This window comes from the organism of the source record quoted next, unplaced genomic scaffold (genome assembly GCF_019419815.1).
Source record: "Pyrus x bretschneideri cultivar Hongxiangsu unplaced genomic scaffold, Pyrus_bretschneideri_v1 Contig2, whole genome shotgun sequence".
NCBI lineage: Eukaryota > Viridiplantae > Streptophyta > Magnoliopsida > Rosales > Rosaceae > Pyrus > Pyrus x bretschneideri.
Genome location: NW_025999501.1, coordinates 11,396,348 through 11,412,453, shown reverse-complemented (window position 1 = coordinate 11,412,453; position 16,106 = coordinate 11,396,348). Strand labels below are relative to the sequence as shown.

The 16,106-nt window shown below is 36.4% G+C and overlaps 1 protein-coding gene across 1 annotated transcript; it reads left to right on the top strand.

The window, feature by feature from the left end:
* Positions 1–7,833: 7,833 nt before the first annotated feature.
* Positions 7,834–11,869, top strand: LOC103940196 (chlorophyll synthase, chloroplastic). The gene is made up of 15 exons (XM_009350277.3): positions 7,834–8,040; positions 8,240–8,284; positions 8,411–8,502; positions 8,927–9,014; positions 9,318–9,403; positions 9,492–9,578; positions 9,667–9,732; positions 9,819–9,902; positions 10,007–10,068; positions 10,398–10,473; positions 10,562–10,624; positions 10,707–10,788; positions 10,968–11,044; positions 11,187–11,234; positions 11,476–11,869. The coding sequence occupies exons 1-15, from the start codon at positions 7,935–7,937 to the stop codon at positions 11,536–11,538; spliced, it is 1,125 nt and encodes a 374-aa protein (XP_009348552.1). The 5' UTR covers positions 7,834–7,934; the 3' UTR covers positions 11,539–11,869.
* Positions 11,870–16,106: the final 4,237 nt, after the last annotated feature.

Here is a 16,106-nt window from a genome sequence, read left to right as displayed (position 1 = left end):
CGAGAGGAGAGGAGGACATATTCCCTCTTCTTTTCTTTTTTTTTTTTCCTCTTATCGGCGGTGATAGTTATATTAGAAAATTCATTTTTTAAAATTACAGGAAAATGTTGAGTGCTTGCTGCTTTCTTTCGCCGCTTTTGCAGATTAAATTTTAATAATTATTATTTGGCCTTAATTATTTGTACGTTTCAATGCTTCAACTTTTTTTAATTAAAGATGTATTTAAAAAATAATGGGGATGCAAATTAGCTTAGGCTAAAATTTTATTTAGCAATAAATGATAAAAATTAATTTTTAATGGGACAAAACTAGCTTGAGCTAAAAAATTAATTTTTAATGGGACAAAACTAGCTTGAGCTAGAAAAGAATATCTTCGTTCATCGTCCTATTCATCACCGTTAGATGAGTTTATATTTTAAAATATATGTGGTGGATAGAAAAATTTTCAAATTTAAACTCATTCAATAATAATAAGTAGGCTAGTTTCATGGGTAGTTTCCATTTGGGGGATATATTTCGTCTTTAGCCCATAGCCTTTGCCCCTCCCCTTAGTACCCAACTCGCTCGTCAAATTTAAGATCTCTCAATTACATTTGACGAAAAATATCATTACACTGTTATACTACATGACCATATATCTAAAATCTCGAGTTCGAATTCTCATCGCTGAGCAATCAAAAGAACACTGCTTGTTTTGTTTTTATGTGCAATTTTGAATTAATTAGTTTAGAGTGGTGTGGGGTCAACCAGTGCGGGTTTGGATTGGAAGAGAAAGCAGAGGGCTGAGGAAGCATTTCGTGTACATGGCAGTGTGGATTTGTTGAGTGACTTTCGTTATCCGCGAATACCATGAGATGCCAGATATGCTTCGGGGGGGATTTTCTGGGCACGTAATTAGTTGTAAAGTCAATGATTATTTAACAAAACAAGAAAACGTAATATTGTTATATTTCTTTCCAGCTTTGAGCTTGAAGAAGGCAAATGGCAAATAAATAAATAAATGAGATTTGGTATCCCAAAATAAAGCTTTTTTAATTAATAATGGGATTCGATATTTACATCACAATCCCAAACTAGCAATTTGAATGGGAATGATTTATAAATGAGAAACGTTTGAGGAAGTGTTTTAAAAGTGAGATTTTTTATAGATTATATGACATCTTATGTTTTTGTCATTACATTTTATAATGTTAGCACGAGAATTGACTGTTAAACTGTAAGGTGACAGAAAGTCCATAAAGAGTTTCACTCTAAAAGAGTTAGAAATGCTAAAGGACTAAGGAGATTTTCTCAAATAGTGACTCTATGTCATCTCATAGTTTAACATTAATTCACGTGCTAATATTGTGGTAAAAACGTGAGATGACAAGGAGTCCATAAATCTTGTGTACCAATTTATTTTTCACCTTTCAAAGTAAATATATCAATGTATTAAAAAAATAAAATTATTTTTGTCTTTCTACACGTGTTATTATTACATTAAAAAATTAGTATCACTTAAGCTTAGGCATAGTGTCGCATAGACAATATCCAGTCTTGGACGTTTGAGTCATTGACAGGACTCGTATTAGGCGATTAAAACCATTTCCAGTCATCTTCTCAAATGTTGTTAAAATCAAAGTAAATTAGAAAATAAAAAGGGGGAAAAACGTACTCAGGAAGCAAATTCATATCATGATTGAAGTCGATCGTGCTTATTTCTTGCAAAATCAAAAGATTATGACAACATATTCATTGGAAACACTTAGAATAACATTTCTATTTTTATTATACAAACGATATTTTACATTATACGATATTTTGTCAACATTCAAATTGTTGGGTAACATACTTTTACATGACAACTTTGAAAAATAGGATAGTCGAACACATAACCTCTCATGTACTGATTTTGTACTTTTAACCACTTAAGCAATAAGCAATTTGTACTCGTAAACAGTTTTGTTTAATCATAATAATGTATAATTGTCTAGTTAAATGACTGTGTATTAACCTAATAGATTTGCAAGCCTAATTTTAAGAACGTCAATTAATGATTACTAAGATGCGTTGTAGCACAAATCACAATAACGTTAATGATTAGTTTCCAACTCGTTTATGCACGCGTGTACGGTTAAAGGAATGTTTAACTATTAACGTTATCATTCAAATTGATATGTGCACATTGAGAGAGGAGAAGAGAGGAAGACGCTTGTTGGACTCATAACCTATGTTAACGGACATGTAATGAAACCCACCCTATTTTGGACTTGTAACCAAAATAGGAATCCGATCCCCGTGATGCCCATTATTAGTATTAACAACAGTAGTAGACTTGAGTCCATTTTAATGGTTGATAGCCTATTCCATTCAGCTCGCCAAACGAGCCTATAAATACTAATTACTTCAATCGTTTGTCAGGTTAGTTAAGTGTGAAACATGATAATATACATATTTGTAGGGTTTATTAGTAGGTGAAAATCAGAAATACAATTAATACATTTCTAAAACTTCAAACAATAAGCCTAAATTTGGTGTACCAAAGCTAGAGTAAGCTAGTTTCTATTGTCAATGACCAAAAAATTGTGAGTGCATTGTGTACCTTACTTTGGCTAAGATTTAGTGCATGCCATCAAGGCTTGTCGAGACAAACATAGCTTATTGAGTGATGCGCATTGACATACCCTACTACTATATATCCTATCACTTATCGTGCAGGTGCAGGACATGGTAACATGGACCACAGTAGAATTGGGTGCTACAAATGACAGAGTAATCGATAATCTGCTTTCCTTTTTGTTCCAAGATCATTTGAAGGAAGGTACAATCCGAGTCACTCGACCCCCCGGTTGGTTGACAAGTCACTTTGTAAGGTAGAATGTATAAGAATTTTGGTACCATCATGCACTGAGAAACTTCCAAATGCATGATAATATCGCTAGGGATAATCCGCCCATGCGTTAATAGACGACTCTAAGACGTTAATATTTATATCTATATATTTACGGTGAGTTTCGCATGAACTTGAGAGTTGCTCACTCACACGTAGGTGAATTGCAACGAAAATTACTTTGTATGGTATTTAGTAAACAAACGTATCGCAATCAAATATTACTAATTAAGACCACAAATTCAAAGATACTATAATTTCACTTAACTTTAAGATGTTACTAGCACACTAAAACAAACATTCTACAGTTCGAACATGTGAAAATACAAAGGAGAAAGCACACATAGAAAAGTGCAGACTCACGTTTTTTAAATGTCATTAACAGCTCACCACAATAACATATTATATATCAATTAAGGTTATGGAAAAAATAGTAATCTCTCTTTCACATTGAATCATTGATCGATGTGTCTTCCACTTCGCAAGTAAGTTAAATTGCCTAAACCTTTTGAAGTTTTTGTTTATTGGTAACCCTACAAACCTTTTGAAGTTGTTTAACTATAAAAAGTACCATTAATTAAAAGGTGAAAATCTTATTTAATTAGATGTAATGGATGGATAATCAAACAATAATTAGATAGTGTAGAAAGGTGAATGAGTTGAGAATAACTAAGAAACAAATTTTGGTGTTGTTTTTTGAGTCAGTGTTTATTGAATTTCTTTTTTTTTTTGGTGTTGAAACTTGAAAGAGATAGATCTTTAAATAATGGCTTATTAGCCAAAATGGTTCTTAATTGGTATACCTCTTCATTTTAGTCCATGCATGATATTTCAAATCAATAAAAGTAGTCATTGAGATTGTCTACCGTCAATTATTTTGGTTGTTTTGTGAAAATCTCCATTAAATTGAAGAAACCACCAGTTCAAGCGGAGGGGTTGATTCAATAAAAAAAACCCTCAATGTAACATAGATTTTTCACGAAATAACTAAAATGATTGACGATAGATAATTTCAAAGATCACTTCTATAAAATTTCAATGACCATTTTGACTAAAAGCCTTGAATCATATTCAGTCCCTTTCGCCTAGTCGGTACGTGGCTAACATTGCTGATGGCAACAAAAACTAAAATACAAAGAGTCAGCCAAGAAAAAACAGAAAACATATAAATACAAAGAAGCTTGGGGTGATGATATATCTGTTTGCTACAATCTTTTGAACATTTTTTGTATTTTGTTTTCGGTAACATGATTTTTTTATTTTTACCTAGACAAAGTTAAATCTGGATATTTTTTAAAAAGAAAAAACAAACAAATAAACGAGTTTACGCATGATTTACATCATTTTCGTGTCGTTTCTTCGTTGAAATGTGTCTTTTTCATGTGTGCAAAAACTAGTTTATGAGTCCAACTCCATCAAGTCTCAATCACCGCAACGAATCTTCGTCAATCTTCATTGGGCCAAGATTTTGTTACGTGACCGAATTTATGATTATTTTAATTTCTTATGTATAAATATTTTGTTTAAATTAGGTACGTTTCACTTCGATGACATCTGTGAAAAAATTACCAATTTTTTTTTATCAACCTAGTCATTCTATTTTGGAGCTATATATAAGTTGTGAAAGCCAAATAGTTCGATATCATACTCTAAGGATTATTAGTTTGTGTTTTTCTTTTTGTTTGTAGTGTGAAAAATCAGTTCGTGGTAATTGTACTTCAATCAATCTCTATCAAAACTTGAATCATCATTGATTTAATTTTTAAACATGTATTATATATTTAAATTCGGCACTCTGTACTTCAACGGAATATACGAGAAGTTACCATTTTGCAATCATCTTCTCCTTAACATTTTGGAGCTCTAAGCCGTGAAGTAGTGAAATAGCGACGAAGTTTGAAGAAATAATATGCTCATCTGAATAATTAGCTTGTATATGAGGTAGTTAAGATCTAGCATTGCATATGCTTGTTTGATACCCTGCATGCACAAGTATGATGACACAAAAGATAGGTTTGTTGGCAATTAGTGTTAGCATCTCTGCATCCGCAGAGGTAAAGTTGTCCTCTAAGTTGGGAAAATTCTCCCATCATATTCCACTTTTAGGCAAGAGGCTATGTGCTAAATGGGATTGGGAATTGGATTCCCTTGAAGCATATGTAGGAATCCAAATTCCTAAATGGTAGCAAGGAAACGTGGAGATTGTGAAGGAAGGAAGTATATGTTAGGGAATTAATAGAGAGAATTTTCTGCACCAAGTGGATTTGGGGAATGAAGCATCTTCCTATGCTGCTAGCTGGAGAGGGAATTTGGATTATCTCTGGACCTTACTGACTTACTGTCATGAGCTTAAGGATTAGAAAATTTAGGTCTGTGGTTTGTGTAAAGAGATCTGAAACTCTTGGTTTGTGAGAGATGGGCCGTCGAAATGAATTGATGGGGACCGTCTGATTGAATTTGAGTGATCCGGATTGTCTAGTCTTTGAACTTGAGACAGTGAAATTCAAAAAGGATCTCTATCCCTAGACTCGATCAAGTCTTCCTCCTAGAGGACTTATAAATAATGTGATCCATAACAATGATTGATGGAGAGAGAGGGAGGGAGAGGGTGGGATTTTGGCATAAGGACCAAATTATTCCTTTAGGGTTTCGATATATACTCTGAGGACATTGTTTATACTCCATTAACCATAATAATAGATTGACGTTTGTCCAGATTTTGATCCTTTTTTTTTTTTTTTTTTAAGGGAACATTTTAGAATTGAGGGAAATGTGAAACATTTTGCCTCAACATTACAAGACAATTCCTTATTCCTATTGCACATCTTCGATAATAGGTACCAACAACGGGTCACTCTATTTGCTTATTCGAGATCATGTGAGAAACGAAGGTGATACAATCGGGATATGTAAAAGTAACATCATAGTTTTTTTTTTTTTTTCTTCTTATTTATAATATGAGAAGGAGAGAAGAAGAAAGAGTGACACAGTGAAAATATATAATCGCGTCGATAAAATTTTTTGGCATAAAAGGATCAAATATTTTGAGAGCTCAATTGAGCGTCCGAGATAATGATAGTAATACTAACGTGTGAGTGCACGGTGGAGAGATGTAATTGTTGATCAAATTTTTTCTCCATAGTATGGTCGAAGATTTGAGAGTCAAAATGATCGTCCGAGACAATGCAATAATAATTTAAAGATCCTCAAAATTAAAATAGCACTATTAATTGTATGATGTAATCATTCTGGAATCTGCATCCATTCACCCTTTTTCTTGATTCAGAAAGATTTTTTAGTGTGCCAGAAATACAATCCGATATATCAAGTGTAATAATAAAATTGGTTAGAAACTTGAAAAAAAAAATTCAACAAATTATATTATGACACTTGGTGTACCAACCGTATTTCCAGCACACTGGAAAATTTCTCTAAAATTCATTGTTAACAGAAAATCCAAAATTCCTTCACTGAGGATTCCACACTTTTTGAATGATATTCCTTAACTAATTATGCTCCCTCGTGCTTGGTGCGTTGAATAAAATGCAAGCCATATTTGGGCCTAACTTGGGCTTTATTCGAAATACTGGTAAAACAGTCAGCCTGGCGTAATATGCCCCGTCCAATGAATCCATGGACATCAAATGGAGTCTTCATGGAGCTCCATTTTTCTGTACCGTCTTCTTCAGAATATATATTGGACACTCAAATTCTACAATTTCGGATCCAAACGCAATGTTTTCCAATTGACCCGACCCATCCCGAGTTAGCTTGATCTTTTTGCATCTTAATTTTATGTCAGTTGTAATAACAAACATTTTTGTTTCCATCCAATTCGCGGGAAACTGTGTTGCTTGAGAGAGATCAACAATAACTAAAAAATTGATTGACGGAGAGATAAAACGAGTTGAGATTGAAATATTGAAAGATACAATGACTTGTTTTGACGAATTCGTTGAGATTAGCAGAGTAGGCGTTATAAGCATTGCGCTTGTAACTAGTGACTAAGCCATCTGAATTGAAATCATTGTTTTGAATTGTGAGCTCTCGCTGATGACGGTGAGACATGGAGGAGTAGGAGGGATGACATGCGCATGTAATTAACACAACATTACTGTTTTGTTGGTGATATGAACAAATAGACGGCGATGGTTAATCAGAAGATGTAAATGACGGGTCTAGTCGAATAGGTCTGATATCAAGAGGACTTAATAAAATTATTATTATTATTATAACTTTTAGTTATGTTTAATACGACCACCCAAAATATAAATTAGCAACAATAATTATAATTTCAATCCATGAATCCAATATTAGTATTTATTTTTCTCCTTTTTTTGGTCAAATTATTTATTTTTCTCTTTATTTCAACTTTTTATATTTTGGGAAAAACCACCATAATTATAAACTTTGAGACGACTGAGCACAACAGAGGGACCTTGTTGGATTTTTTTTGTGAGGATCATTAAGATCCTACAATCACATCCGTTTATGGTACATTATGAGGTCAGTTTTTATCAGATATTGTTTATATTTAATTTTAAATAAAAATGTTTACAATGATTTTTGATCGCACAATATACAATAAACGGATGGAATTGAAAGATCGCCATGGTCTCCAGATAGACAATACGACTCCTAGGACAGAGCGCATCAGTGGGACTCTGTACGAGGATGTATTACATCAACCTGTTCCAATAAATGCCAAAAAGTAAGGGTACTAAAACTTAAGTAACGTCAACCCACCAATCCCACACCTCCACGTAATCACTCACAGTTTAAACAGCGTACGTTACAAGAGATTTTTCAATGCGATCGACACACGAGATAGTATATTACGTGTCGCTACATAAATGGTAGAATATGTATTAAAAAGTTAATAACTTAAAAAATAAAATTTCTCTTAACTTACATACATCACAATGAAAAATTTCTACCACACCAACCCCTTCTTTTTTCCTCGTCAAACATTTATCACAGGTAGTATAGTTATCGGCTAGTCAGCGCAGTAGCTCTTCCACTTCATCTCCCTCCGCACTCGGCCAGTAAGCTCCTTACAGCTCCAATGGCGTCCGTGCTCAATACGGTGTCGTCTATCACCTTATCGAAGCTCAACACCAACCGAGTTCGGGCTCAGTCCGCCTTTGCGCCGGTTTCCGTTTCGTTTACCAGTGAGTCCACTCGCTTATTTGCTCCGTGTTTGGTTGCCGGCGAATTCAAATTCCAGCAAAACAATGCTCAAGTTTCATTTCCAACCTCCAATCCAATTTTTTCAAATTTTTAATTCCTTTTCAATTTATTTGTTCTTATTAATCTATTGACAAGTGAGATTTACTGATTGAGATTTTTCGAAAATTTTGAAATTTGCAGGAAGGAGGCTTACTGTAAGGGCTGCGGAGACCGATACGAACGAAGGTTTTTTGTTATATTAAATATCACTTCCTTTTGTTTTTGTGAAATTTGAGGGTGGGAGGGGATTATAGGGAGAGATTTTGAGTTTTGAAGTTGAGATTTGTGCTTTTTTTTTGGTTTTTTTGGTAGCGGTTGAATCTGCAGTACCGGACAAGGCACCTGCGAAAGGCGGTTCGAGCTTCAATCAGCTTCTGGGGATTAAAGGAGCTTCAAAGGAAACTGTATGTCGTCAATGTTGGTTCTTTATATGAGTTTTAGTACCTTCCCTTTGTGTGTGTTGGTGTGTTTGCATAAATTTGGTTTTCTTCATATGATCCTTGAAGCTTTATTTTGTTGAACAGAAATAACTTCTTTTTGTGTGTTGGTAAATTGGTAACTTTTACATGCTTTTTGTGTGTAAGAAGCAGATGAATGCTTAGCATGTAAATCCTGAAAAGAAATAAGGAAGTAGTAGGTGTTTTTGGAATAATTGGTACCTTACACGACAGCATTTTGTTCACTGCGATTATGGTGTCTAATTAGTAAAGTGGATGGTCTGAGTTTTGGGTTTTAGTTAATATGCTTTTAGTGGATAATAAGTTGATAGGATCATAGTGACAAAAAACTTTTGAGACGGGAGTTGAATCCGTGAGTTAAACTGTGCAGAACACATGGAAGATTCGGCTTCAGCTGACAAAACCTGTAACTTGGCCTCCTCTGGTATGGGGAGTAGTTTGCGGAGCTGCTGCTTCTGGTATGCTCATCCGATATACCTGAGCATTCATAGTTCGAACTCTCTAGTTACGTTGTACTTCTTGGTTCATGATTGAAAATTCTGTATATATGGAGCTATTTAAGTCCTCTACAACTTAAAATGCACAGAAATATTCCTGTTTCCCATCTCCTCCCAGTTCTCATTTTCAAATGCTTACTTTACTTCAGAAGTTCCTGCAGTAATACTGCCATGTTATCGTTGGATGTGCTGCTTTCCATGAATACTTTCTCTACTTATCCCCTGTCCATGAATTACCTTTGAGGATATTTTTTCACGTTTTAGGAAATTTTCATTGGAGTTTCGAGGACGTTGCTAAATCAGTAATGTGCATGTGCATGTCCGGCCCTTTTCTCACTGGTTATACCCAGGTATGATGATTTTCTTGGGATGCATAGTTTGGTTTTGGTTTTGATTGGTGAGATCTTCATCGTCTCATAACTCCATGCCTTTTTTTAGACTCTGAATGACTGGTATGACCGAGAGATTGATGCAATTAACGAACCTTATCGTCCAATTCCCTCAGGGGCAATATCTGAGAATGAGGTAAGGGTACTAGCTGTATTTTGCTTTTTTGTATAAAAACTGATGGAGGACGACTGTATTTTTAATCCTGTAATTTGTTTTCGTTCAGGTTATTGCTCAAATATGGGTGCTGCTTTTAGGAGGCCTTAGCTTTGCTGGTATATTAGATGTGTGGGTAAGTATTCAAATGATGGACTGGCTCTTTCTTACACTTGTAAATATTTAGTTCGGATGTCAATCATGAATAATTGTCCCTTTCAGGCAGGACATAACTTCCCAATATTATTTTACCTTGCTTTGGGTGGATCCTTGCTATCATACATTTACTCCGCTCCACCTTTAAAGGTAGTTTTCCCCACTATCAATAAATCAAACATTTTGCTTTGTTTGATGTTCCAGAAGAAACTTTGCTTAAGCCCTGACTATGCTTCATGAGTTGTTGCTTGCAGCTGAAACAAAATGGATGGATTGGAAATTTTGCCCTTGGTGCAAGTTATATCAGTTTGCCATGGTGCGATATCCCCTGCATTATTTTTCTTTTGTGATTTACAAAAATTACATCTTTCATATAAGGGCCTGAGAACTCGTGATTTAGGGATCGTTTTGTACTTATGATTGATATAAACGTATTTTGCACCCAAGAAATACATTGAATTAAATGGTTATCATCCCTCCTTGTTCTTGTAATTGTGTACCTCTTAGGACTCTTGTCACAACAGGTCTTCATAACTAATAAAGAACTGTGACCAATGATTTCGTGTAGTTTGGTTGAATCCTAGAAACTGTTTTCGATATCCATGGTGCTGGGTAACGGATTTCAGTTCAATCTCTTATTGACAGGTGGGCTGGTCAGGCATTATTTGGGACCCTCACACCTGACATAATCGTCCTCACACTCTTGTACAGCATAGCTGGGGTAAGTTTCTGAAATAAGTATCTTAACATGTGTTTACACAATTGCTCCAATCCAACTGACTGCATTTTTTTTCCTGCCACATTTTCAGTTGGGAATTGCCATTGTAAACGACTTTAAAAGTGTTGAAGGAGATAGAGAACTGGGACTTCAGGTCTTTAATCTTCTCCATTACAATGTTTTTAGCACTCCTAGTTGTAGTAACGTAACATTATTTGTGGCAATGCTGTTTGCAGTCACTCCCTGTAGCTTTTGGTTCTGAAACTGCCAAATGGATTTGCGTTGGTGCCATTGACATCACTCAGTTATCAATTGTTGGTATGTTTATCTTCATTACGCAGATTGTTGAAGCTGATTAATGTGATTATCGGACTTTTGGATTGTGTTGTTTTCGAGCGACAAAGCTAATCCTGTATATTTGGAATACAAATTACTAAATTAGAGTTAGTTATACAAATAAAGACGATTCATTGTGACATCTGTTGAATGGTTTGCAGGTTATCTGCTAGGGGCTGGTAAACCATATTATGCATTGGCTCTCCTTGCTTTGATAGGTCCTCAAGTCTTTTTCCAGGTAGATCTCTTTTCAAAAGATTATTGATTCAGCTAAATGGTAAACAGAATCGTATGCTGATTTTTTAATTAAAGCATAAACGCTTCTTATCCCGGTTTTGACGGAGACTTATACTTTGCTTACGAAATTTTGTGCTCTGCAGTTCAAGTACTTTCTCAAAGACCCCGTCAAGTACGATGTTAAATATCAGGTATTATTTCAAGAGCCTTTTTACTGTACATCAACTTATATTATACATTGCCTCCTAAGTGGCTCAGATCCACCCGTTAATTCCATTAGATTCTTAAGCTCACATTCCGCCATTAAATTCTGCAATATACGTAACACATTGATATACTCTAGGATTTTCGTTCGTTCAAAACCCGACTTGATTATCCGCTATTGTACCATCAAAGAATGAGATATTCAAATTTGCTCTGCGTGTATTCCAGGCCAGTGCGCAGCCGTTTCTCGTGCTCGGTCTTTTAGTAACAGCATTGGCGACAAGTCATTGACATTTTGAAGCATTTGGGTCGAAAAAGGAGAAGAAGAGAGAGAGCGAAAATTACATGACCACCCAATGCAGTGCTGTGGCAGTCAGGTGGAACAGCTAATGCCGAAGTATGTATTCCATCACTTGTAGCGAAGTTTTGTTGACGATTAAGAATTATCATCTGTGTTTTGATTACTGCCTTCGGAAATGGAGGTCGCTGCTGTAATTATGGTGCTGCATTCGACCGTCGATTTTGTCACACTTCAGATTAATTTCGTGTTGCTCGTCTCACTTGAGCCTAATAACTAGATTCTTCTGTTGTTCTATATAAATTCTACCGTTCGTTTGTTACAGTGACAAAAGGATTGTGTCCTATAAGGCCTTATTTAGTAAGGAGGATTAGATTGGAATGGAATGGGCAGGACACTGTTGAAGGTAGATCCAGTCCTCGATAGTCGATATGGAACAAGAAGACACCAACACTCAAGGTGGAAGCAATCAACTGCCGGATACCTCGATTGCTCCCACAAAAAATGGAATCTGGATTCTAGCCGGATCCTCTTTGTGAGGATTCTATGAATCATTCATCGTACATCGTGCGGGTCAGAAATCATTTTAAATATTTTTATTTAAAATTAAATACAAACAATACCTGACAAAAATTAACCGATATACGATAAACGGACACAATTTAAAAATCATCACCAAAAGAATCCGGAGAGGATCCTGTCCCCAAAAAATGGGCAATTCGCAAAATATTGAGTCGGTCTACTCCCCTTACATCGAAACAGGCAGAAATCACCCATAACTCATTAGGGACTTGTGATTCTGAATAATGTTTAATCATATATATAAGATCTTATTTATCGGAAGCATTTAAGTAAACTCAATCTTTATTGAGCACTTACGCATAAGTGTGTTTGAATCGTCCTACATCTTCTACATTCAACTTGGACAACCATACGATTTTGCATCTATTTTTTCATTTAAAATTCATTGGATTTAGTCGGGCGATTTGCATCTATTTTTTCATTTATCATTGTTGACGAGGCCATCGTGCTATTTAAACTCTTCCATTTATTCTTAAACTCTAGTACTTATTCTGTTAAGAAGCCCTCCTATCACCGGGACTATTGGAAGGGTTTCTTGTACAAGTGCTTACAACAAAGCAATTTATAGTTTTCAAAAACGATGAATGATTATTCAAGTACCGGATAATTAGATGAATAAAATGCTTCAGCTGCAGATCCATTTTTTTGGTTTTTTTTTTTTTTTTTAAGACATTTAGAAACATTTTGTTTGTTCTTTAAAAATTCCTAGAATTATAAAACATTCTCTTGCAAATTTTTTTTTCTTTAAAAATCGGTTCAAAAAATAAAAATCCCTACTAGAAACAAGAAATTTTTAATTGTGACCAAAACACAGGTTGGTACATTTTAATTGTGATGAAAACACAGATTGGTACACCATGTATTTTTTTTAGGTAAGTGAAGGCAAGCGGATTGGATTTTTTTATTTAGTTTCCCCTAACCATCTAAAATTGGTAGATCAAAAAAATTAAGATAGAAATTTTTTTTTCTTATTAACTTTAAGACACATATCCTACTTGACACACCCCGACCCAGAAAGTCCACTTGGACCCTGAATCGAGCTGTGCTGGCCGACACCTGGAAGGTGACGAAGCCATAAAATGTGATAGTGTATAAAAAGTGAATGAATTTGATTCCAAAAGTGTCTAAATACCAGAGGGCGCTACGAGTGGGAGCGAACCCATTTTCACGCGCGATGTCAGAGCATAAGTAAGGTACAGTAATGTGAGTAAGAATCATACCCTCAAAAATATCCATCAATACTAAGATTCGCCACAGATTCTTGTCGATATAAACTCAGCAGCTAAAACCTGGAGGGCACCAAACAGAAGGTGTGAGTAAGCAATAAAACCAAGCTTCCCAAGTTACTACCTCTCTGAAAGTAATGCCCCTAAATGTAAAACCCGTATCGTTTTCCATAAGATAGTACAACATATATACATATATCCAAACCATACTAGGAAATGACCAAAACCACGGTTTGCCATCAAATCCACCATACATTAATAAGTAGGCCAAATGAACTAAATCAATACAAAGTGATATATCAGTCAGAGTCATCTAAAATGACATGTACAACTTATCCGTATCTCATCAATCATGACTAGCACATAAGTCGGAGTCACCTATAGTGACCTGTACGACTTATCCATATCTCATCAATCCTGGCTAGCATGTAAGTCGGAGTCACCTATAGTGACCTGTACGACTTATCCATATCTCGTCAATCCTGGCTAGCATGTAAGTCGGAGTCACCTATAGTGACCTGTACGACTTATCCACATCTCGTCAATTCTGGCTAGCATATAAGTCGGAGTCACCTATAGTGACCTGTACGACTTATCCACATCTCGTCAATCCTGGCTAGCATATAAGTCGGAGTCACCTATAGCGACCTGTACGACTTATCCATATCTCGTCAACTTATCCACATCTCGTCAATCCTGGCTAGCATATAAGTCGGAGTCACCTATAGTGACCTGTACGACTTATCCATATCTCGTCAATCATGGCTAGCCAATAGCTCAATAAGTATACCTGCACACGAGTCGGAACCACCTAAAGTGGTCTGTACGACAGGACTGGGTATAAATAAATATGCTCAAGTGCTACGATCACGTGAAGACTGGGCGAATAATCGCGGGTCACCTACGAGTCGGAACCACCGAAAGTGGTCTGTACGACAGGACTGTGCACCTACCTTGGATCCAAGGTGAGCGTAAGGTGCGGGAGGTGAACATCACGTGAAGGACTGTGCCCTGGCCACGGGCGGGAGCACTAACACCGGGGTACAGGTTTATGAGCTCTCAATGCATCTCAATATAACATGTGCAACTCATGGCAACCTATCGAAGTTGCCTAACTCATAACTGTAGTCATGCTATAACTCAATCGATTCAATTAATACCATAAACTCACCTGAACTTACCTGGGTGTCCTGAGTTCACCTTTGCACTTGAAAGCATTCCCAATAATTATATGCAAGTAATATACATATGGATATATCATGATGCAATCTACTACTCAACCATGTCGTAGCATTTTCAATTATAAACAATATGGTGTGAAGTGTACAATCAGTAACGCCCTACTCCCAAACTACTTATTTTCAGAGATAATTATCCATGACAACCCAATTAAATCTAATTTAACTAACTAATTCACAATAACTAAAACTTGTCTTTACCAATTTCCTTCGCATTACTCAATTTCCCAAGCAAGGCTTTTGTCTCAAATATTTTATGGCTGCATATAACGTCTCGTTAGACTGCCTACGTACCCTAAATAGGGATCAAGCCATTCGTAGTTCATATAGGTACTTTAAGCATTCATAATAATTATATGAAGGTAATATACCTAATCACTTTAAAAGTGTCGATTGAACTCTCAATAATATGCACAATAAAAAGGAAAAGATCCACTCACCTGGAGTTCACGCTATGATTCTCTAGCGCACGCATCGAGGCGTCCTGAATGATTGGTCCCTGTGACCAATTATCAAATCACATCTCAGAACTCTTATCCGTAGAATATGTAATTCACATAAAACACAACCTCAACGACATTCTAAAATAGCTTGAGACCCATTGACTACAAGTCAACCGTCGATCAAAGATCGATGGTAGGGTTTACAACCCTGTATAACTTGACCCGGAAGATCCGCATATCAGATTTTCAATCCGCAACTCCCAACGATCCACAATATGTTTCTAGAATAACATATTAAAATTTCATTACGATCCAACGGTCAGATCTCCGCCAATTGCCTAAAACAAGTGGCCGTGAACATTTATTTTACTAACTTACAAATCCAATTCAGGAAGATCTGTAAGTCGGATTCCCGATCCGTAAATTCCTATGATCTTTAAATATTACGTATTATAATGTATCCAATTTTGGTGACGATCCAACGGTCGGATCATCGATTCACATTTTTATCAAGTAACGTATCGTAAAGAATTTAGGTTCCAACGATCAACCTACGTCATTCAAATGACAAAACTGAATTCAAGACATTTGACATAGCCTAAAAATAGCATTGGCGGCCCACTGGCCACGCGCCGCCGCACGCGCCGCCGCACGCGCCGCCGCGGGTGGCGGTCGGCCGCCCCGACTCGCCGGAAAATCCAACTAATTCCAAAAATTATCAAACTTCACAGAAATGAAGATCTCAGTGAGTGGAGCAACTTTCATACCTGCCACGAAGTCCAAAAGTGGACGGAAGATGGTCAATTTTGCCCACGAAGCCGGCGGGTGCCTAAAACTTCCCGACGTCGATTCGTCGTCTACGGTGGTCCAACGGGATCAAGGTTGGTTGGGTTTTGCTCCTGGGATGATGGGCTACAAAGCCCAAGTGGTGGCATCGGCCATCGCTTTGCCGATTTGCCGGAAAATGGAGAAGGGTGGCCGGAGCACCATTGATTTTCGTCAACTTTCGTGGCCTCAAACCTCCACATCCCGTGGTTAATCAAGGTGGTTCTTGGGTGGGTTTTGTAGAAGG